This window comes from Rhinoraja longicauda, chromosome 40 (assembly GCF_053455715.1).
Source record: "Rhinoraja longicauda isolate Sanriku21f chromosome 40, sRhiLon1.1, whole genome shotgun sequence".
Lineage (NCBI taxonomy): Eukaryota > Metazoa > Chordata > Chondrichthyes > Rajiformes > Arhynchobatidae > Rhinoraja > Rhinoraja longicauda.
The window spans coordinates 16,044,141-16,069,557 of NC_135992.1; the positions used below are offsets into that span (position 1 = coordinate 16,044,141).

The window sequence follows — 25,417 nt, forward strand, 5'->3', positions numbered from 1 at the left end:
CTTTGGTGGTGCTTCAGTTTACACTATGGATGGGGAGAGGCATGTAATCAGTGTCAGCACATTCATACCACTGGTTTCATAAAGCCCTGGCCCACCCTTCCACCAACTTGACATCTTTGCTGCCAAACTTCCTTTAATGCAGGTGAAAGTTAAAAGCCTTTTTTGTTTAAACTCTTTTTGAAAGCCCTTGCAATTTAATAATATATTCCTATATTCCTATTATTCGTCCCACACCGGGGAAATTTACAATTTTCACTTCAGGGAGGAATAAAGCTTCTTTAGTAACATCAAACAGTTATAGTTCAGTTCCTGCAACGCAAAGCTCCTATGTTAATGTCAGTAGACCACACGTTGAAATAAATAACTTAAAGGAGTGACAAGCGACAGACTGGAGAAAATGTTTCCATCATTGGGTGGCAAGGAGGCACAGCAGTATCTCTCAGTATCTGCCTGACCCACTGAATTACTCCAGCACTTTGTGCTTTACTCAAGATTCCTTGTGTCACTGCCCTTCCCTCTCCACTCAAGTACAACGGCAAGAAGGGAAGGAAGAGGGACAATCAAGTCCTTCTAGGCAGGACCTGCAGAATTTCTTGGCAACCTGTAGATATTGGCACCAATATTCCTAGTCAGCCAGAAGACCCAACTCCTTGTTCAGAAGGCAGAGTCAAGAGAATGGAACTAATGGCACTTAGTTCCATTAGACTAATGTGAACTAAGTCCACTTAGTTCACATTAGTCTATGTGGACTTAGTCTATGTGAACAGAATTACAACCAGCTTCATCACATAAAATTCCTTGATGCAAACTAATGTTATACACTTATGGTCATAAGTTCAGAAGTGATAGCAGAATTAGGCCATTCGGCCCATCAAGTATACTCCGCCATTCAATCATGGCTGATCTATCTCTCCCTCCTAACCCCATTCTCCTGCCTTCTCCCCATAACCCCTGACACCCACACTAATCAAAGACTTACGCAAGAAAATTCTAAATCCCACGAACATCAAGTTTGTCAGTTTTTGTAACAATTAGCTGTGAGTTTTCACACTCCACATTTAGGAACAACAAGAAATTATTTTTACAATGTTCCTTCTCACAACAGGAAGGTTCTTTTCATGAGCACTTTTCTGTTTAAATTCAAGATAATAGTCAAAGGCTAAACTACCCCAAAATAGGGAATGACTTCTGCAAAGTGCAATGAGAAATGAATGACAGCATTGCTCAAAACAAACCTAGCTCTTTTGACAGCTCAGCTGATTAAGGCCGTCAACAGCTGAGTCCTAAAATGGAAAGTCCGGACAGAGTTGTCTGTCTCTGGTATTTCAACCAATTTGAGTCAGGATGGGAAATCACGACCTAGCACACATCAGTTTGAGACAGGGAAGGAGGAATTAGTGTGGGGGGGTGGCAGAGTAAAACCTTTGGAAGGGACTTGTGATCTCTTTTGGAAGACTAGTTGCAAATTTGGGGCAGATAAAAATAAATTAGGCTCCGATCGCCTCGAAACGACAATCAGCGACATTACACCATCTGAACTATCCACCGGAACTAAAAGTGATCGAGAGAGGCAAGGTTTTAATGTCAGTAAATTTTTATATCTTCCCAGGGTGGAAATGTCAAAGTCTAGAGGAAACAGCTTAAAGGTCAGAGGGAGAACGTTTAAAGATGTTCAGGGCAAGCTTTTTCCACACGGAGAGTGGTGAGTGCCTGGAATGTGGCCAGTGGTGGTCATGGAGTCCTACAGCATGGAAACAGGCCCTTCAGCCCAACTTGCCCACGACGACCAACATGTCCCATCTGCCCGCATCCCTCGAAACCTGTCCTATCTATGTATCTGTCCAAATGTTTTTTTTAGGTTTGTATACACTGGAATTTAGAAGGATGAGAGGGGATCTGATCGAAACGTATAAGATTATTAAGGGGTTGGACATGTTAGAGGCAGGAAACATGTTCCCAATGTTGAGGGAGTCCAGAACCAGGGGCCACAGTTTAAGAATAAGGGGTAGGCCATTTAGAACAGAGATGAGGAAAAACTTTTTCAGTCAGAGAGTTGTGAATCTGTGGAATTTTCTGTCTCAGAAGGCAGTGGAGGCCAATTCTCTGAATACATTCAAGAGAGAGCTAGATAGAGCTCTTAAGGATAGCGGAGTCAGGGGGTATGGGGAGAAAGCAGGAACGGGGTACTGATTGAGAATGATCAGCCATGATCACATTGAATGGCGGTGCTGGCTCGAAGGGCCGAATGGCCTCCTCCTGCACCTATTGTCTATTGTCTAAACATGGTGATGGAGCCAGGTACAAGAGAGGTGTTTAAGAGGCTTTTAGATAGGCACGTGGACATGGAGGGCAATGGATCACGTGCAGACAGAGGTTAGTTTAACTTGATCTCAACATCGTGTTGGACACAGACACTGTGGGCCAAAGGGCCTGTTCCCCTGCTGTACTGTTGTGTGTTCTTTCCTAGAAAAAAAAGCCGAAAAATAAGAAATGAAAGTGCTGTGTAAATTTGTGCCTACATGATTGTGAAATATGTCTTGAAAAAAACACCCTGACTCTGCAGGAGCCTCAATATAAGTTAGGCCACAATGATTCACCATCTGTAAAGGGTGTTCTCCCGCCATGTATGCCCTCTGATCTGCTGAATACATTAAGCATCTCCTTTACTTCAGGTATCCAGCTACTGTTCAGTTCAGCATCTCTCAGTTCCAACACAATGGGGTTTCCTCTATATTTCCCTTGTTCATACTCCTGCAAATCAATCAGCTCCCTTCCCTGGCAGGCACCAAAAGCAATCAGCTCCCTTCCCTGGCAGGCACCAAAAGCAATTGGGTCAGCTAAGATACCTTGGCTGAACACAACAGATGCTAGAATCGTGAGCAAAAAAAACAAAAGTGTTGGAGGAACTCAGCGGGTCAGGCAACATCTGTGCAGGGAACAAAACAGAAGACATTTTGGGATGGGACCATTCTTCAGACTGGATACTCCTCAGAAGGTCATAAGAGATAGGAGTAGAATTAGGAAAATAACTGCAGATGCTGGTACAAATCGAAGGTATCACAAAATGCTGGAGTAACTCAGCGGGTCAGGCAGCATCTCAGGAAAGAAGGAATGCGTGACGTTTCGGGACGTTTTGGGTCTGAAGAAGGGTCTCGACCCGAAACGTCACCCATTCCTTCTCTCCTGGGATGCTGCCTGACCCGCTGAGTTACTCCAGCATTTTGTGATACCTAGGAGTAGAATTAGGTCATTTGGCCCATCAAGTCTACTCCGCCATTCAATCATGGCTGATCTATCTTTCCCTCCTAATCCCATTCTCCTGCCTTCTCCCCATAACCCCTGACACCTGTACTGAAACTGCAGATGCTAGAATCGTGAGCAACTGGTAGAACTCTGTGTAGTGAAAGGGGCGGACGACATTTTGGCTCAGGGCCCTTCTTCAGATTTTGTTGCAGCAGGTAACCTCCCCCTCTCCGCAACATTAAACACGACGTGTTCTCTCACTTTTCCAGTTCTGATGGAGGGTCGTTGTTCCGAACCATGAGCTCTGCTTCTCCCTCCACAGTTGTAGCCTGACATGCTGGGCAGCCCCAACAATTTGTTCTGTTTTTATTTCACAATCAGAATAACCAGTGTCTGTAAAAATCCAGCCAGTTCTGCAGCTGGTGTAATAATTACCACCAATACCACAGATTTTATCTGCCACGGTAGTTTGTACGATACCTTATCAAACACATTTTGAAATTTGAAGAGGAACTTTGAACGAACCTAGCATTATCTAGAAAATTTAGACACAACCTTTCCGCAAAATTACATTCAGCAATTCTGATCAACTCCTCTGTCCTGGGGATCACAAATAATCTCTCTGTCTTCACTAGAACCGGCCCCTTGATAATTCAAATTTATTTTTTGATACATTTGGCGAAATGTAGCTTCAATACTTACAATGATTGAGTCAATGATACACAAAACTCATCTGCAGGAGTGAACTTTGGAATCATTCAAGGAACTGCGATGATCTGGGAGACAAATGTTAACAAGAACAACTGAGCAACACCACAAGGTAAGATACAAAATGCTGGAGTAACTCAGCGGGTCGGGCAGCATCTCGGGAGAGAAGGAAGAAGGGTCTCGCCCCGAAACGTCACCCATTCCTTCTCTCCCGAGATGCTGCCTGACCCGCTGAGTTACTCCAGCATTTTGTATCTACCTTCGATTTTACCAGCATCTGCAGTTTTTTTCCTACTACTCAATCAAAGTTGCTGAGAACGCTTGTTAAATGTAGGGACACCCTCCAAAGCCGCTCCATTACAGTATTTGATAGCCAGTTCCACAGTAACACTTAGCAAGACCAGGCAGCAAACTACCCATCACAAAGTACAAGAAATTAAGAGCTGGAATAGGCCTTCAAGCCTGCCCCACCATTCAATATGATGAAGGCTGATCTATTCTGGTCTCAATTCCTCTGGTGTGCCATTCAAAGTCTACCAGCATGGACACAGGTCCTTTGGCCCAACGTGTCTATGCCGATCAAGATGCACCATCTAAGCTGGTCCATGTGGTTCACTTTTGGCCCCTCTAAACCTTTCCTAATCCTTCTAAACCTTTCCTATCCATGTACGTATATTTTAAATGCTGCTAAACAGCTGGCTCAATGGCTCGTCCGATAGTTTGTTCCATATACCCACCACCCTTTGAGTGAAAAAGTTGCCCCTCAGGTTCCTATTAAACATTGCCTCTCTATCACCTTAAACCTATTCTTGATTCCCCTATCCTGGGTAAAAGACTTCATTCACCTTCCCTATTCCCTCTTTTCCTGATAACCCTCTATTCTTTGAACTAAACATTTTAAACACTGCGAATGATGGGGCCATCAGCAGCCACCAGGCCAGAGAGATTCAACAACTTCTTGTTGTAGCTCAGTTTTAACTGTCCTGCCCTTTATCATGTAGTTATGGTCTCCTGTCCAATACTCTCCCACTCATGAAAACATCCCAACATCTATGCTATCAAGCCCCCTTGGGATATGCTTGAATTAGGTCACCTTCATTCTTCTAAACTCCAAGGAATACAGGCCAAAATATCTGATATTCTCCGGTAAGACAGTTCTCTCATCCCGGGAGTTAGCGTGGCAAAGCTCCTTTGTACTGCTTCTATGTCACCATATTTTTTTTTAGGTGAGGAGACAGTATTCCTGTTGCGGGTTCAACAACACCCTGTACATTTGTAACAAAACCTCCCTGTTGCTTTGCCCTGAAGGGCAAAGGCCATTTGCCTTACCTACTTGTTCAGCATACCTGCTGACGTTGTGTGATTCATGCACTGGGATATCCCTCTGTACTTCACTCTATTCAGATAATAATCCATCTTTTGATATCTCTTATCACAGTGCAAGATCTTACATTTATTCACATTAAACTCCATTTGCCAGTCTTCTACCCACCCACTCCATCTACATGCAATCCCAGAATCACAATATCCTTATCACAACATGCCTTTCCACCAATGTTCATAATAAGAGTGATACAGCACACAGGAGCCTCCTTTTGTTCTGGTATTTTATTTCATTCACATGGTTAAACTATAATGTTTTTATGTTTTATTCTTAATTGTTTACTGTATGTCGTGTTGTCACTTGCGAGCAAAGCACCAAGGCAAATTCCTAGTATGTGTACGTACTTGGCCAATAAATTTATTCAATTCAATTCAATAACAGGCCCTTCTGTCCAACTTGCCCATGCCAACCAAGATGTCCCATCTACACAAGTCTCAACTGCCTGCATTTGGCCCATATTCCTTTCCTATGTACCTGCCCAAATATCTTTAAAATGTTACAGTACCTGCCTCGACTAGTACCCCGGTACTAGTAGGTACCCGGTCCTCTGGTAGCTCATTCTGTATACCCACCAACCTCTGTGTGAAAAGGTTGCCTCAGGTTAATCTTAAACTTTTCCCCTCCGACCTTCGAGTTTATTCAAGTTAATTTAATTTAGAGACTATTTTTAATTTTTAAATAAACTGGACCTCTGTAGCCCTAATTTAACTTTGAATCTTTCGGATAATGTACAATTTGATCCTTTTTCTTTTGCAGCACGCGAGATCCAAACTCAGCTGACATTTATGATAGGTCCATTGGCAAATGAATCAACAATAACCCAAACCTTTCTTCCTGAATCCCTATCCGAGCAACAAGCAAATTAACAGCCAGAGATGGTCAGGCATCCCGAAGGAATTTGGGATGGGGAAAAAAAACAATAATTTTAAGAATTGTCACAAGAATTTAATGTACAATCAGGTTAAGTTGTTGACTGAACAAATGCCAGCAAAGTGTTGCATTTCAATCAACGTGGCAATGACTCATTGTTCAAGAGTTAAATTTTTGTGTTGTAGCATTTAAGCGTTGCGATGTTTCAACAGTTCTTTGCCCACAGATTGACAAAATCTCCTATCATATGGCTGTGGTTTATTTTGCTAAGTTATGCTAACCTCACATTGTAAACGTGCTTGTGTTTCATGCCTACTGCTTTCTCACCTTTGGTAGGTAGTTTAAATATATGGTTTGGAGTCTTTCTATACGTTATTTGCCTGTTTATATATTGAAATATGACCAGATTTCCAGGTATTATGAAGGATATAATGTAAACAAAATAATTTATGCTGAAGTCATGGTTATCCTGTGCAAAGATGAAAATCAGTTTATTTTGCCGCTCAGAACCAGATTGTCATTTATCAGAATCTTGCAGTAAGATGCTTATAAAAAAAAGATCTCTTGCACAATTTACAATGTTCTGATAACACTGCCTATTGTCCATTTTGCAGGACTCTGCACAAAATAGCAATATGAACCAGGCTGATCCCTGGAGTGCCGTGGCATTGTGGTATATCCAGGATAAAATATGCCAACCCTCAGGAACCAAGAAGGGAGCTAAATCTGAGAGGAAAGAAATGTGGCACTACTTTTGTTTCTGTGTTTCATACAGAGCAGCCTCCTCCTCTGTCCCGGTCACTAACACAAGCTCAATAAGACCTGGCTACATTTAAAAATGGATATCCCACTGAAACAAGTCTCCAAATTTGAGGAAGGATATTCTTGCTATTGAGGGTGTGCAGCGTAGGTTTACGAGTGGGCGAATACATGGCAGATGCAGTTTAATGTGGATAAGTGTGAGGTTATCCACTTTGGTGGTAAGAATAGGAAGGCAGAGTATTATCTGAATGGTGTCAAGTTAGGAAAAGGGGACATACAACGAGATCTGGGTGTCCTAGTGCATCAGTCACTGAAAGGAAGCATGCAGGTACAGCAGGCAGTGAAGAAAGCCAATGGAATGTTGGCCTTCATAACAATAGGAGTTGAGTATAGGAGCAAAGAGGTCCTTCTGCAGTTGTACAGGGCCCTAGTGAGACCGCACCTGGAGTACTGTGTGCAGTTTTGGTCTCCTAATTTGAGGAAGGATATTCTTGCTATTGAGGGCGTGCAGCGTAGGTTTACTAGGTTAATTCCTGGAATGGCAGGACTATCATATGTTGAAAGACTGGAGCGACTAGGCTTGTATACACTGGAATTTAGAAGGATGAGAGGGGATCTTATCAAAACGTATAAGATTATTAAGGGGTTGGACACGTTAGAGGCAGGAAACATGTTCCCAATGTTGGGGGAGTCCAGAACAAGGGGCCACAGTTTAAGAATAAGGGGTAGACCATTTAGAACTGAGATGCGGAAAAACGTTTTCAGTCAGTGAGTTGTGAATCTGTGGAATTCTCTGCCTTAGATGGCAGTGGAGGCCAGTTCTCTGAATGCATTCAAGAGAGAGCTAGATAGAGCTCTTAAGGATAGCGGAGTCAGGGGGTATGGGGAGAAGGCAGGAATTGGGTACTGATTGAGAATGATCAGCCATGATCACACTGAATGGCGGTGCTGGCTCGAAGGGCCGAAAGGCCTCCTCCTGCACCTATTGTCTAATGTTTATTGTCTAAACATTAGGCTTGGCTCCCATTTGACTTAGTAGCAGCAGGAGGCAGGAGTGTTAGACAGGCACTTGGCCAGAAGGGGAATGAGGATCTTGATCCAAGATAGTTTGTCAGCAAACGTCACTTAAATATTACAATGCAGGAAGCCATTTTGCCCACTAATTTAGCATCAGCTCCCAAACAGAGCAACACCAATCCTCCTCTAACACCTTGGAGAACTGCAACTTAAGTCTCTCTCATCAACTCCCCCCTTAATTCTTTTACCACTTGCCCACACCAAGGTTGGATTTATTGCAGTTAATTAACTAACAGTACAGCTGTACAGCATGGAAATATACCATTCGGCCCACCTTGTCCATGCCGACCAGGTTGGCACACTGGGCTAGTCTCGTCTGCCTGCATTTGGACTGTATCACTCTTGCTATCCATTTCAATAGTCAATAGTCAATAGTCAATAGTCGTTTATTTGTTACATACACATAAATGTGTAGTAAAATGAAACATTACCCGCAGTTGAACAATAAGACCAATAAGATTAATCAATAAAAATGCAATAACACACACAATCACAACTGTCCAGGTTTCTTTTAAAACTCAAAATTAAATCCATTTCTATCGCTTCCTCTGGCAATTCATTCCAGAGATGGAATGAAAAGGTTGCCCACAAGCTCCCTCGTATATCTCTCCCCTTGAAGCTATGCCCTCTAGTTTTAGAATCCTCTGCCCTGGGGGAAAAGACTGTGAACATTCACTTTATTCATGCCGCTCAAGATGTTGTACAGCATAGTAAGAGTGATCTATTTAGCTGCTGCCAACACTGTTTCTCAATGTAACTCAACTTCTTTCCTTCAAATAATTATCCAATTCTATTTTGAAAGTGGTTTCCATTTCTAAATCGCATCACAAGAACTTGGAGATTTTCTTGTGTAGGAAGGAACTGCAGACGCTGGTTTACACCGAATATAAACACAAAATGCTGGAGTAACTACACACAACGGGACAGCCAGCATCTCTGGATAGAAGGAACGGGTAACGTTTCAGGTCGAGACCCTTCGTCAGACTGTCCCACTGAGTTACTCAGCACTTTGTATCTATCTTGGAGATTTTCTTCCCTGCAACAATACTTTCCATTACACAAATAACGTGTTATGGCGTAGATAGACACAAAATGCTGGAGTAACTCAGCGGGTCGGGCAGCATCTCTGGATAGATGGAATGGGTGACGTTTCGGGTCGAGATCCTTCTTCAAACTCGGTCTCGACCCAAAACAGGATGCTGCCTGTTCCGTTGAGTTACACCAGCATTTTGTGTCTATCTTCGGTGTATACCAGCTTTTGCAGTTCCTTTCTACACACTAAGATGTCTTGGCCATTTAAAAAATCTTGGTGTTCTATGATCTCTCTCTTGTAAGTAGATACTCAAGATATTTCAATGGTGTAATACGGTTCCCATCGCGACTAAATATCAATAAGTAAACGCTTCCCTTTTTGTGCTTTTAGTTTTTACTCATTCCTGGAAGAAAAATACCATTGTATTATTTTAGTTCTCTTTCACAATTATGTACAATACCGAAATATTACATCCCCAGGCTAATTTCTCTTTCTTTTGTTACTCCCTGACGTTGCACATCATTCATGTCAAGAGATGGACGAGAGAAAATGTTTCCGTAATTGAGTGGCACGGTAGTGCAACGGTAGAGTAGCTGCCTTACACAGCCAGAGACCCAGGTTCAATCCTGACCATGAGTCCAACCTGGACGCAGTTTACAGATTCTCTCTGCCACTGTGTGGGTTTCTCCGGGCGCTCTGCTTTCCCCCCACACTCCAAAGACGTGCAGGTTTGTACGTCAACTGGCTTCTGTAAATTTCCCCTGGTCTTGGATAGACCTAGTGTACGGGTCACTGTTGGTCAGCGCGGACTCGGTGGGTCGAAGGGCCTGTTTCCACGTTGCATCTCTAAAACTCAAATTGATCTAAAAATCCAGTTAATGCTATTCTATGGCCAAACAAGATGAGGCTTTGCAAGGCTAGTCCTTTGATTAAGAAATACTTGTCGCAGGGAATGCTAGCTGAGTCACCAGCGCTCTGGAGTGTGTGTGAGAAGTATACATTCCATTAAATGCTATTGTGATGAAGCATCATCAGCCCTTCAATCTTCCTTTCATTCACCATTCTGAAATGGGGGAGGAGGTGGAGTGACAATAGGTGCAGGAGTAGGCCATTCGGCCCTTCGAGCCAGCGCCACCATTCACCGTGATCATGGCTGAGTGGATGGGGAAGAATACAGATCACATGCAGGCAGAGGAGATTAACTGGGGACACCATGGTCGGCATGGACATTGGGGCCCAAGCATCTGTTATTCTGTACTAATGCCATAAAAAAATCGTCTCATTTTTAATTTTCTCCCATCCTTTCCAAATAATAAATTAGAGGATTGTGTCTGCCAGCTCCTCACTGGAACCAGACTGTTGGCAAGATGAGTTATAGGTACAAGATCTCTTTTATAGAGTGCATCTTTGGAACCATCTTCACTTTGACATCTATCCAAGTGTCTCCCCCCTCAAATGTCTGGTGTTGACTATGGCTTGCCAAAATTAAGTAAACTCAATGACATAACTTGTCAGAGAAATCCACTCCTGGCTTACCGGCCCTGCTCTAGACTTGCAATAACCTCAGTTACATTGAACGAAGTGTCCTGTTAGCCCTACGAATTCTTGCATCCGAATTAACTTGCAACTTTCCACCAAAACTGCAAGATCAAGTTCTCTCTGAATCACACCACTTATCTGCCCGGCTGAATCAGGCAACAAAACCATCCTCCCAACAACCAGAGAGCAGTCCTGATCTATCTCATTGTAGATCCGTGGACTATCTTTAATCGGACTTTACCTTGCACTAAACGTAATTCACGTTACTCCCTTTATCGTGTATCTGTACACCGTAGATGGCTGGATTGTAATCATGCATTGTCTTTCTGCTGACTGGTTAGCACACAACAAAAGCTTTTCACTGTACCTCCGTACACTAAACTCATAAATAACATTGTGCGTGGTTTATACGTTAAAAGCATTCATCCATAAAGCTTATTTTACAGTTATGGAGACAGGGTTGGGGAAGAGATGGAGAATGCCAAGACTCACCTGTGATATTTCCAGGCAAGGCAACTTGCCAACCTGGGCTCCAGTGAAACCATACACTGAATTCGCACTCACTTTCAGTGCTAGTTGGCGACCATCGAGCACCTTTTGTTTGAATGGGTCTGTTTCTTTCTTTAGTTCTGTCTTTGCCCTGGGAAAGGAGAAGGTGAAAAGATAGAAGCACACAACTTTATTTTTAGGGTTTTTTTAAGTTTAGTTTAGAGATACAGCGTGGAAACAGGCCCTTCGGCCCACCGAGTCCGCACCGACTAGCGATCCCCGCACATTAACACCACCCTACACACACTTGGAACAATTTTACATTTATACCAAGCCAATTAACCTACATACCTGCACGTCTTTGGAGTGTGGGAGGAAACCGAAGAGCTCGAAAAAAACCCATGCAGGTCACGGAGAGAAGGTACAAACTCTGCACAGACAGCCCCCATAGTCGGGATCGAACCCGAGTCTCTGGCGCTGTAAGGCAGCAACTCTATCGCTGCGCCACCGTGACGCCCCAGCACTACGTTACAAAAAGCGCACGACGCGCCCTTTTTATTGCAACAGACTTGCTTGAACAGGTCCCAGATCAGAAAATTGAGAGTGTCACTTTATTAGGAGAATTAGGTAAAGTGCACTCGTAACTTGTCTCCAATATATTCAGCATAAACTGGTAACTTCAGCCAAAGATCCAACTAAAAATCATAGAAAATTACAGGATCAAACCGAGGGGTAGAATCATTATTTCACAATAAAGCACTTTACAGGAAGATGTTTTCCAAACTGACAAGAAAATTTGAGGCTCATAACTAGTGGAGAGAGCTTTAATTTCCGTCAGAACCATCACCCCAGCACTACCAAGAATCACAACTTCTTTCATTTCCTTCTCCTTCCAGCACCAATAAAACCCAAATTATATTCAGTCATGACTCAAGATGGGCACCCAGCCCTAACAGATTACCGTTCCAAGCCAGTTCCAATAAGCAAGGATCTAACCAGGGGAAGCATGCCATCACAATGTAGTCTTTTACCCAGAATTGGGGAATCAAAAACAAGGCAGATACAAGCAATCTCCCAGATGTTCTAGTGGGCAGAGATCCAAGGGTGACGGAGGAACTGAAGGAAATCCACATTAGGCAGGAAATTGTGTTGGGTAGACTGATGGGACTGAAGGCTGATAAATCCCCAGGGCCTGATGGTCTGCATCCCAGAGTACTTAAGGAGGTGGCGCTAGAAATTGTGGACGCATTGGTGATCATTTTCCAATGTTCAATAGATTCAGGATCAGTTCCTGTGGAATGGAGGATAGCTAATGTTGTCCCACTTTTTAAGAAAGGAGGGAGAGAGAAAACGGGAAATTATAGACCAGTTAGTCTGACATCAGTGGTGGGGAAGATGCTGGAGTCAATTATAAAAGACAAAATTGCGGAGCATTTGGATAGTAGTAACAGGATTGTTCCGAGTCAGCATGGATTTACGAAGGGGAAATCATGCTTGACTAATCTTCTGGAGGATGTAACTAGGAAAATTGACAGGGGAGAGCCGGTGGACGTGGTGTACCTTGACTTTCAGAAAGCCTTCGACAAGGTTCCACATAGGAGATGAGTGAGCAAAATTAGAGCACATGGTATTGGAGGTAGGGTACTGACATGGATAGAAAATTGGTTGACAGACAGAAAGCAAAGAGTGGAGATAAATGGGTCCCTTTCAGAATAGCAGGCAGTGACTAGTGGGGTACCGCAAGGCTCGGTGCTGGGACCGCAGCTATTTACAATATACATTAATGACTTGGATGAAGGGATTAAAAGGTTGCAGGGTGACTTGGACAGGTTGTGTGAGTGGGCGGGTGCATGGCAGATGCAGTTTAATGTGGATAAGTGTGAGGTTATCCACTTTGGTGGTAAGAATAGGAAGGCAGAGTATTATCTGAATGGTGTCAAGTTAGGAACAGGGGACGTACAACGAGATCTGGGTGTCCTAGTGCATGAGTCACTGAAAGGAAGCATGCAGGTACAGCAGGCAGTGAAGAAAGCCAATGGAATGTTGGCCTTCATAACAAGAGGAGTTGAGTATAGGAGCAAAGAGGTCCTTCTGCAGTTGTACAGGGCCCTAGTGAGACCGCACCTGGAGTACTGTGTGCAGTTTTGGTCTCTAAATTTGAGGAAGGATATTCTTGCTATTGAGGGCGTGCAGCGTAGGTACTAGGTTAATTCCCGGAATGGCGGGACTATCATATGTTGAAAGACTGGAGCGACTAGGCTTGTATACACTGGAATTTAGAAGGATGAGAGGGGATCTTATTGAAAGGTATAAGATTATTAAGGGGTTGGACACGTTAGAGGCAGGAAACATGTTCCCAATGTTGGGGGAGTCCAGAATAAGGGACCACAGTTTAAGAATAAGGGATAGGCCATTTAGAACTGAGATGAGGAAAAACTTTTTCAGTCAGAGAGTTGTGAATCTGTGGAATTCTCTGCCTCAGAAGGCAGTGGAGGCCAATTCTCTGAATGCATTCAAGAGCGAGCTAGATAGAGCTCTTAAGGATAGCGGAGTCAGGGGGTATGGGGAGAAGGCAGGAACGGGGTACTGATTGAGAATGATCAGCCATGATCACACTGAATGGCTGTGCTGGCTCGAAGAGCCGAATGGCCTCCTCCTGCACCTATTGTCTATTGTCTAAGGGGACACAGGTGAGAAGGGAAAGATTTATTAGGAACCTGAGGGGCAACTTTTTCCACGCAGAGAGTGGTGGGTGTATGCAACGAGCTGCCAGAGGAGGTAGTTGAGGTAGGTACTATAACAGCATTTACCACGCATTTGGACATATACATGGATAGGAAAGGTTTAGGGGGATATGGGCCAAACGTGGGCAGGTGGCACTAGAGTAGATGGGGCATCTTGGACAGCATGGGCATGTTGGCTCAAAGCGCCTGTGTCCATGCTGTTCAACTCTAAGAATTTCAGTTGTTTCGTCAACCATTCCAAACATACATTAGGAAACATTAGAGTGCTGGAGTACTCAGCGGGTCAGGCAGCATCTGTGGAGAACATGGATAGATGACGTTTCACAGAGTGCTAGAGTACTCAGCGGGTCAGGCAGCATCCCTGGGGATCATGGATAGGTGACGTTTCACAGAGTGCTGGAGTAACTCAGCGGGTCAGGCAGCATCCCTGGGGATCATGGATAGGTGATGTTTCAGGTTGGGACCCATCTTCAGACTGACTGCCATGATGGGGGGAATGAAAACTGGAAGAAAGGAGGGACAGGTCAAAACATGCCAGGTCATAGGTGACACGGAGGGCTCGACCGCAGGCCACGGGAGCCAAGATCGCCCCGTCAACGGAAGGCTCGAGACCCCTGGCCACGGGAGCCAAGATCGCCCCGTCAACGGAAGGCTCGAGGCCCCCGACCACGGGAGAACAAAGAAGGGAAGAAGTTTAAACTTTTTTTCGCCTTCCATCACAGTGAGGAATGTGGAGGAGTCACTGTGGTGGATGTTCATGTTAAAATGTATTTTGTGTGTTCTGTTGCTTTTTATTGTTGTGACTGTATGGCAAATGAAATTCCTCGTATGTTGCAAAACATACTTGGCTAATAAAGTATGATTATGATGATGATGATGAGGGCATTATTCCAATTAAAAAGTGATAGTAATGAAAATATAATCCAAGGCAATTCGAGTTGATTTACTTTTCATGCAAATGCAGAGCTCACGACTTTTATCAACTACATGACAAAAGGAAGTATTCAGCAGAACAAAGGATTATCAAGTAAAGCAAGTTTTGAAAATAATTTATTAGATACTGATTGCAATTCACTGTTATTTTTTCCTAGCATGGACTTAATTTGTAATACAGCTAATTTGGGGAATTAATCTAACTGCACCATAAAACAACAGAAGGAACTGTTTTACATGTTATACTTATTTCAGATTTAACAAATTAGCCTCACTCATTTTCTCTTTCCTTCTAACCTTTCATATTATATCTTTCAGGCAAATCCTTTTAAAAGCTGCCTTCTTCTCCACAAACATTAGACCATATTACTTCTTACATGAACAGGCCTCTCATATGTAGGGGTAAATTCCCGATCTTCCAATCTACCTAATTTTGGCCCTTGCACTTGTTTTCACCTGCACTTTCCCTGTAACTCTAATAATATATTCTGCACTCTTACTTATTTTTTCTTCAGCATGACCCGATGCGCACATTAATGGCACGATTTTGCTGGACAACAAACAAAACAACGGTTCTCACAGTATTTCCGCGCATGTTCTGGTAATCAGGCTGATCTATCTCAATCCACTTTCAAAGATAATTCCCATTTCCCTAATGCCCAAAGATTTATCATGTGTGTTACAAAGATACAAAGCTTCACCTGAAGGGAGTGCTGGTCATATTCTGAACCAGCCTGCCTCATCAGGAGGCCATGATAACAGGTTCTCCCTGTGAAAACACTCTCACAACTATATCCAGGCTTAATTTTATGGATTTCAACACAATTTCCTTTCATATGGACTGGAGAATATAAGCCCACTCTACTCAATTTCTCAAAGATAATGCTAGAGTAACTCAGCAGGTCAGGCAGCATCTCTGGAGAAAAGGAATAGATGATGTTTCGGGTCGGAACTCTTCTTCAGACTGTCACCTGTTCCTTTCCTCCAGAGATGCTGCCTGACCTGCATTTTTCCAGCATTTTGTGTCTATCTCTGGTACAAACCAGCATTAGCAGTTCCTTCCTCCACACTAATCAATATGACTTCTTAAGAACCAGCCCGTTATAAATCTAATAAATCGATGCACATAAACAACTGGCTTGAGCCCATGTTTGACAATCCTCCAGTTAATAAAGATTTCACCCAGCTAACTGTGGGCAGAAGCAATTACATTTTCTCCACTTACGGCTCCACCAATTAGGTATTTAATTCTTCAATTCAATCTTGCTGTACTCACTTTTTCCTGGCAGACAGAAGATTTTCCAGAATTTCTGGAAGAAGTCCCTTTCTCACTGATGTCTTGACGAATTGATCGCCTGTTGGAGTCTTGATGAATTTGTCTGAAGAAAGACTTGGGAGAGGAAAGTGGAAGAGAGGAAATGAGAACACGTTCTTTAGAAGCCTTCCATTAAAGAAGTGTAAGCATCAAATGTATCATTATAATTATTATTCCACTATTCTAGTCTTACCACTGCATGGGATTCAAAGCCTCTCAGCACTTGTCTTTGGGAATGGGGGATTTAGCAAAGTAAATTTATTATGTAGTTCCCCAATGGCCCAGTGTTCTGCACAACTCAAAATTACAGCTAACAAATCTCTTTATTGAATTGAAGGCAGCATGGAAACAAGCCCTTCGGCCCACTGAATCCACACCGACTACTGATCTCCCATTCACATGAATTCTATATTATCCCACTTTCTCATCCACTCACCCACGCACGAGGGGGGCCATTTTACAGAAGCCAATTAACCTGCAAACCTGCCGTCTGTGGAATGCATGAAGAAACCAGAGAAGCTGGAGGAAACCCACACGGTCATAGGGAAAATGTGCAAACTCAACACTGACATCACCCCCAGCTCAGGATCAAACCAGATTCCCCGGCACTGTGAGACAGCAGCTTTACCAGCTGCACCACTGAGTTTAGTTTAGAGATACAGCACGGAAACAGGCCCTTCAGCCAACGCGTCTGCTCTGACCAGCTATCCCCGCACATTAACACACACTGGGGACAATTTACATTTACACCAGGCCAATTAACCTGCAAACCTGTACGTCTTTGGAGTTTGGGAGGAAACCCACGCAGATCACAGGGAGAACGTATAAACTCCGTAGACAAGCACCCGTAGTCAGGATCGAACCCAGGTCTCTGGCGCTGTGAGGCAGTAGCTCTACCACTACGCCACCGTGCCGCACGTATGTATAGGAAGGTAGACGCAAAATGCTGGAGTAACTCAGCGGGACAGGCAGCGTCTCTGGAGAGAAGGAATTGGTGGAGATTTTGTGGTCGAGACCCTTCTTCAGACTGAGAGTCTGAAGACTGTATCAGTCAAATGAGTAAAATTGCACAGGAGGATCGAGAAAGAAGGAATGGTTCTGGAGTCAACACTCTCAGCAATGATGGGCGGCACAGCAAGAGGGGGTCAGGTGAACCGGGTCGACAATTCTACACCCGGCCCAGCCACCTCTGCAAATCAACAGGATGATCAGACCACAGAACGTGCACATAGCCATCTTTGAAGGACGACTCACTTGTACTTCTCCACAGCCCCTGGCCTCAGCAGAGTGGTGTAACACAGGTTATGTGCCATCATTATGGATGGGTACAGGGATGAAAAATCCAGAGTGGCAATAGGAACATCATAATAGCTGCAGAAGAAAAGCAAATTGAAATCAAAAATGTGAAGGACAGCCGGGAACACGTTGTTTTGTATCCTTTGATGTGATCTTATAAAGGACAGATATGCAGAGAATAAAACTGAAAAGCCTTGACTTCCCTGGAGATTTCTTTGCTGCCTCATAACAATTTACAATAGCTCAGGTGGCCAAGATTTAAGTAAAGTTTAGACATACAAAAAGGAAGGTTCCAAGTTTGATCCCAGTCTGGATCATTCATTTGTCTATTCCCTCCACAGATGCTGCCTGACCTGCTGAGTTCCTCCAACAGTTTGTTTTTGCTCAATATTAGATTCAGCTCTTAGGGCTAATGGAATCAAGGGATATGGGGAGAAAGCAGGAACGGGGTACTGATTTTGGATGATCAGCCATGATCATATTGAATGGCAGTGCTGGCTCGAAGGGCCGAACAGCCTACTCCTGCACCTATTTTCTATGTTTCTCTGTTTCTATTCCAGCATATGCAGTTTCTTGTGCCTCACCTACTTCTACTTTGTTGCTCCATCCCACACCACCTGACAACCTTATTCTGTTGACCCCAGCATTGGATATACTGAATGACTAAGCACCCACAGCTCTCTGGAGTAGATGATTCTGACAAATGAAGACATTGCAGTCCACAATGACCAACCCTAGCAAAGGATCAACATAATTTGAAAAAGCAAGGTGCGCACATACAGTATGTGTGGGAAGGAACCGCAGGTGCTGTTTTACACCAAAGATAGACACACAAAATTGGAGTAACTCAGCGGGTCAGGCAGCATCTCTGGAGAAAAGGAATAGGTGATGTTTCGGGTCAAGACCATTCTTAAGGCTCACAGCTTCAAAGTTCAGCCCAACATAGCTAGAAGTTGTGAATGGTACCAGAGAGTACGTTCGCTAAATTGGGCAGAAAAAAGAAATTACTTCGATCATCATCATTTCCAGTCACCGTTTTGGATAAGAATTAAAGACCTTCCTCGAATAATGTGTTCCAAATAATAAAATTTAAACCATTTATATGGTAATCTTTAATTATGAATAGAGGCACAGATAATCTGTCACTGCTAATTAATGACTGAGTAGGTGTCAAATTACACATCTATTATCACAACATTGTGCTCTCTTTATTCAGAATGTATGGAGCAATAAAAAGATCATTGGGTGGCATTTACACAGAAAACACATTTCCATGTTACATCTTTACTCAGAATTCTTAGCCCGAAGGGATAATCATTCTATCAACATAGACAAATGATTAAAGAGCGAGTGAGTACTCTGTGGAGACAAAACGATAAAGAGTCATTAAAAAAAAAGTTGCCACGTTTTTTTATGGAGACAACAGTAATAAAATTAGATCAATGAGTTGATGCCAAGTGTAGATTTGTGAGGCTGAAGATTTTGAGTGAGAAAGATTGAAGAACAGTATTGAAATCATGAGAAGAAAAATGAGTTCAAGCTGCATAATATCGTAAACTGGGCCCAGGTAAGGTTTACAACAAAGCAATGTTGTGTAGGTCAGACATACCCCTTAACAGGTTCAATGACAGTGGCACCAGTGTAGTCCTCTCCACTCTCGGTCTTCACCACAGGCATCACCAGGTCATGCTTCATTGCCTAGCAACACACACAACTCATGCTTATTCCAGTACCGTAACGACTCTAGAACGACTATGCATATCTTATTTTCAAATAACTACTTTACCTCATATAGCAAAATAATAAATAAATAAGAGGGGAGCTTACAGGAGAATGCGCCACCTGTGCACTTTTCAGAGGGCGGTGGGCAAATGGAACGAGCTGTCAGAGGAGGCAGTTGGGGCAGGTACTATAACAAGACATTTGCTCAGGTATAGGAAAGGTTTGCAGATCGACTAGACCAAACGTAAAGTGGGAGATCGTTCCGCCTTCGTTCAGTCCGCCTGAACCTACCTGATCTCCCGGTTGCTAAACACTTTAATTCTCCTTCCCATTCCCACACAGATCTTTTTGTCCTGGGACTCCTCCATTCTCAGAGTGAGGCTAAACGCAAATCGGAGGAACAGCACCTCATATTTTGCTTGGGCAGCTTACAGCCCAGTGGTATGAGTATACAGTGCCCTCCATAATGTTTGGGACAAAGACCCACCATTTATTTATTTGCCTCTGTACTCCACAATTAGAGATTTGTAATAGAAAAAAAAAATCACATGTGGTTAAAGTGCACATTGTCAGATTTTATTAAAGGCCATTTTTATACATTTTGGTTTCACCATGTAGAAATTACAGCAGTGTTTATACATAGTTCCCCCCGTTTTCTTACCTGCCGGAGCAACTGCGAAACGACTTTGATTTGCTGCCCACGTGAGAGGAGGTAGGAGAGAGGCACCCCTGTAACTCTCGCCATCTCCATGTAGTTAATGACGCACATCAGCTTCTCCAACAGCCGCAGGGGCAGGTAGGCATCCTTCAGGCAATAAACAGCCAGCCGCCTTCGAGTCTGTTCATTACCATTCTAAACCACACAGAGTAATGGAGAAGAAGTGAACAAGGAGTGAAGAAAAGGTGCAGGCAACAGAAGATTCAGATTACTGTCATGTACACCAGGGTACAATGTAATTCCTTGTTAACATCATGAAGCGGGTCAGGCAGCATCTCTGGAGAACATGGATTGATGACATTTCATGTCTGAAGAAGGGTCCCGACCCAATTGTCACCTATCCATGTTCTCCAGAAGTGCTGCCTGACCCGCTGAGTTACTCCATCACTTTGTGTCTTTGTTGGAATGCTGTTCACTGAAAGGCAAACCAACCCCATTGAAACCATGTTAGAGGAACCATTCTGGGAGATTTCTTGCCCCCAACAATCATTCTAAGACTTGTTTTGAGGAATTAGTTCAGCTGAGGTGGTGCAGCCTCATATCCTCATTCATCACTGAACACGCCCTGCCGCTGAATACCTACCTGCAGGTCTGTAATAATCGAATGCTGGACATCTTCCTTCTGTTCCTGCAGGAAGTGGAAGCTCACAGCGTTGAGTGTGTACGACCGGAGTTTGTAGTCTCGCAGCAGCACCTAAAGGAACACATCACCACAAATAAGTCAGCAATTAGGAAACGTTTGCTTCTTTACCAAGCTACTTTAAAACCCATGATGTAATGGCAATAGCAGGCACCTGATTACAGAAGAAATGGGCATGTATGGATTGTAAATGTTCACGGATTGATCACAGAACAGGCCCGCACAGGAACAGGCCCTTCAACCCACAATGTTTATGCTGCACATGAAACCAAGTTAAACTGGTCTCATCTGCCTGTACGTGATCCATATCCCTTCCATATGCCTATCCATATCCCTTCCATATGCCTATCTAAAACCCTCTTAAACGGCATACAAGACATTCAAGAGAGATGAAGGAAAGAAAGGGGAGTGTCAGTATTGATTAGTTAATTAGTTGGTGATACAGTGCCGAGGTACAGTGAAAAGCGTTTGTTGCGTGCTATCCAGTCAGCGGAAAGACAATACACGATTACAATCGAACAATTTACAGTGAACAGATTAATAAGGGAATAACGTTTAGTGCAAGGTAAAGCCAGCAAAGTCCCATCAAGGATAGTCCGAGGGTCACCAGTGCGGTAGATGGTAGTTCAGCACTGCCCTCTGGTAGGATGGTTCAGTTGCCTGATAACAGCCGGGAAGAAACTGTCCCTGAATCTGGAGGTGTGCTGCAGTGCTAGTGATCAATGATGCCTTGGAACAATCAAGGACAGAATCTAGATGTTTAGAATTACTAAACAGCAGACTCTATTACGACACTATTAGGACTATTCTTGAGGCTTGCTCATAGTGGGATGGATATCATGCAAAACAGTGCAGAGTGATAACATGAGACTTTAAATATTCAAATTTAGACTGGGTTCGCAACAACACAGAGTGCAAGGAAGGGAGGACTGTCTGAGGTGTACTCAGGACAATGTAGTACATTTCTGACCTAACGAGGAAGGCAGCATTGTGTAGGAAGGAACTGGAGATGCTGGTTTAAACTGAAGACAGACAGTTCAAATGAGAGCCTGCCTGAAAATTCCCATTTACCACTTGCCAGATGTTTCCTCAACTTTTTCTCTGGACTGGGCTTTGTTCTTATAGTTATATTTTGATTGCTGTTTCTTGGAGCCCCCCCCCTACTGATAGATGCTCCTCTACGGCCTGGTTCATTTCCCAGAATCGTCCAGTAATGCAGACTGAAGAAGGGGTCTCGACCCGAAATGTCACCTATTCCTTTTGCCCAGAGATGCTGCCTGACCCGCTGAATTACTCCAGCGTTTTGTGTCTATCTTTGTATTATACCAGCATCTGCAGTTCCTTCCTACAAGAGCATCGGACAGAAGACAGGTTGTTAACACAACTGCGAACCAGTCTGATTTCAGGAAGTTCAGAAGGGCTGTAAACAAGAGGACAGTAGAAGCACGCAGGGAACTTGAGGAAAGGCCGGTATCAAATGGATCCTGGAATCCAAAAATATTCCACAGGCATGTGAACAAGACGTAGTTTGTAAGAGAGGTGGGGCTGATCAGAGACCAAAAGGAAATGCACTTGTAGAGTCAGAAGGCATGAGGCATAAAAGACATGTGGCCACCAAGGAAGATGCTCTTGCTGAAGTCTCAGCAAAAGAAGATATAGGTTCTGGAGGGACTGAAAATCTGTAACAACATCAACAAAACAAATCTGTTGTTTTCATATCATATTATATATGATATGATATGAAAACAACAGATTTTTTAGATTTTAGATTTAGATTTAGAGATACAGCGCAGAAACAGGCCCTTCGGCCCACCGGGTCCGCGCCAACCCAGCAATCCCCGCACATTAACACTATCCTACACCCACTAGGGACAATTTTTTTTTACATTTGCCCAGCCAATTGACCTACATACCTGTACGTCTTTGGAGTGTGGGAGGAAACCGAAGATCTCGGAGAAAACCCAAGCAGGTCACGGGGAGAACGTACAAACTCCGTACAGACAGCGCCCGTAGTCAGGATCGAACCTGAGTCTCCGGCGCTGCATTCGCTGTAAGGCAGCAACTCTACCGCTGCGCCACCATGCCAAATGGTGGACATCTCATTTCACCAAAGCATGTCACCACAATTAGGGCGGCACGGTGGCACAGCGGTATAGTTGCTGCCTTACAGCACTTGCAGCGCCAGAGACTCGGGTTCCATCCTGACCACGGGTGCTGTCTGTACGGAGTTTGTACGTTCTCCCTGTGACCGCGTGGGTATTCCCCGAGATCTTCAGTTTCCTCCCACACTTCAAAGACGTACAGGGTTGTGGGTTAATTGGTTTGGGTTTGTATACTTGGTACAAATGTAAATTGTCCCTAGTGTGTGTAGGTTTGTCTTAATGTGCGGGGATCGCTGGTCAGTGCGGACTCGGTGTGTCTGTTTCCGCGTTGTATCTCTAAAACTAAAACTCACAAACTATTGTCAATACTGTGTAATGTGTTGGTTGAACAGCTTCACGCACCTGGAGGAGATCAAACTGCACTCTTCCCTCTGTGTTGATGACTTTGTTCTCCCTGCGGCCCATCTGACGCGACTGGAACGAGGAATCCCGGATGGCTGACTTTATGGTGGGAATACGACCCAGGAATGGGAAAGTTGACACCTGAAAAACAGGACACCCGGATTCTTACTCAGCTGCCAGTATCAAGTTAGCTTTGAATGGACAAACCAGACTGAAGCATTGGCGAATCTGCTCTTTTTATGTCAACCAACTCCCAACCGACTAAATCTTATTTTGGCACCGGTCATGTTTCCCCAATCTCACAGGCGCCAAGAGACAGGAAGAATGTTCAGCGCAAAAACAAATTCTGAAAAATGGTTGTATTGAGATTCGATCACAAGCCTCATCCACTAAATTTCTAATCTCACCCACAAGACCACAAAGAGGCATCAATCAATGCATGAAAGGAAACTGCTGGACAGATTGAGCCTATATACAATGAATATTTCACAGGAGGCTGCCATTAGATGAGTGTTGGTTCTTAGATGAAGTGAAAACATTCCCTCCTTCCTCACAGCCCAGTACGCCTGCCCCCTTTCAAATATTTATGGGAGGTTGGAACTGAACCTTCCTCCATACAATGTGGTCGAAATCACAATTAATCTTGCTATAGAGACCATTTACTCGCATCAGCTCTGCTAGTCACCAATACCTCTGTCCATGGAATCGGTTTATCATTCATTCCTTCTCTCCAGAGATGCTGGAGTGGACTTGTAAGAGAAGTGGGGCTGATCAGAGACTAAAAGGAAATGCAGTCAGTCAGACTAGTAGAGTCAGAAGGCACAAAAATGGCTATCACCATTCCTTCACTCCAGAGATGCTGCCTGTCCCGCTGAGTTACTCCAGCATTGGCTTCAATGTCGGGAGCCTCGGCCGCCCCGACGTGGCAAGTTCAACAGCCTGACCGCGGGAGAAGACGGCAGGGAAGAGTAAAGACATTCTGGCCTTCCATCACAGTGAGGAGGTGACTGGAGGAGACTCACTGTGATGGATGTTTCTTTTGTTTGGTGTTGGTTTATGGTTGTGTGTGTTATTGCATTTTTATTGATTATTCTTATTGGTCTTATTGTTGAACTGCGGGTAATTTTTCATTTCACTGCACATTTATGTGTATGTGACAAATAAATTGACTATTGACATTTTGTGTCTATCATTCATGATGCTGGGCATCTGTATCAATATTTTCTGAACAATACCACATTTGCTACACATAACTAAACTCTCTGCATAGGTACTACACAGGTGAATCTTCCTTGCATTCTCTCCTAGCCAGCCATTTTGTTGTTCTTAAATGGGCAATGAGAAGCTTAGATTGTTGCCCTCCCTCTCAGTGGCTGGAACAAAGAGAAATATACAAATATCTTTTTGACTAATTTATAGCACAGAAACAGGCCATTTGGTAAAATACCACAAGCCGGCCTTTCTTAACACTACCTTCACCACCCTTCCTCACCTTTATAATGGAGACATAGAAAACAGCAGATGCTGGTTTACAAAAAAAACAGTCCTGGAGAAACTCAGTAGGTCAGGCAGCATCTCTGGAGAACATGGAAGGGTCCAATTGAAAAAGGGTCCTAACTGAAAACATCACCTATCCATGATCTCCAGAGATGCTGCCTGACCTGCTGAGTTACTCCAGTACTTTGTGCCCATCGCTCTCACCCTTCGATAACCGAACCTTCTCTCTCTCTCTCTCGCGACTATTTACCTCATGACCATGTACATTTTTAGTGCCTTTCAAATGTTCCACGCACCGTAGGTGTAATAAATAATGACTAATCTACTTCAGGTCTTCAAACCACCTACTAACTGCCATTTGCAAAAAGCATTGGAATTGAAAACAGTTGAAGATTTTCTTCTCATTTTTATCCATGAACAGTGCCATCAGCTCAACCAGTAAACACACCCATGCAACTCACCCGTAATTAGCTGACTTGTCGTGAACATTAGCAACTGGATGAAACAGAAGGACTTGTGGAATGAAGAGGCTGATATTATTGACTCAGTTCTCTTGTAGTCATCAATTTCAAACTCTGACGTTGAACATAAATTGAAAGCCACTCGGGTGATCTGACTAAGGTTTGAAGATATTAAAGGGAACTGACAAGCAAGATAAAAAGCACCTCAGCTGATCAGCAAATCTTTGGGGGCGTAACCTCAAAAGGTTGAGTCCTGTCTTTCAGGAATGGGAAACGTGAGATAGAACTCACTTCTAGATGCAGCAACCAATGCTAGTTCATTTGTTAATTTAAAATTGCAATTGATAGAATTTTGATACCCAAAGGGATATTTGAGAATGTGTGCAATACTGAGTAATATTAGTGATAAACTCTGAGGGGGAGATGGCAAAATGGATCCAAAAGTGGGAGGAAGTATTATTGATGGACAGGTTTTGTGGCAG

The 25,417-nt window shown here is 43.7% G+C and overlaps 1 protein-coding gene across 1 annotated transcript in view; it reads right to left on the minus strand.

Moving 5' to 3' along the window:
• The window catches only part of pold1 (polymerase (DNA directed), delta 1, catalytic subunit), a 118,675-nt gene that overhangs the window by 56,003 nt on the left and 37,255 nt on the right, over nt 1-25,417 (minus strand). Inside the window, exons 11-17 of the mRNA XM_078430704.1 lie at nt 22,978-23,118; nt 20,417-20,527; nt 19,777-19,968; nt 19,003-19,091; nt 17,352-17,468; nt 16,059-16,172; nt 11,109-11,256 (exon numbers count right to left, since the gene is read on the minus strand). Coding sequence (XP_078286830.1) covers nt 11,109-11,256; nt 16,059-16,172; nt 17,352-17,468; nt 19,003-19,091; nt 19,777-19,968; nt 20,417-20,527; nt 22,978-23,118 — 912 coding nt within the window. The remainder of the gene's footprint in view (nt 1-11,108; nt 11,257-16,058; nt 16,173-17,351; nt 17,469-19,002; nt 19,092-19,776; nt 19,969-20,416; nt 20,528-22,977; nt 23,119-25,417) is intronic.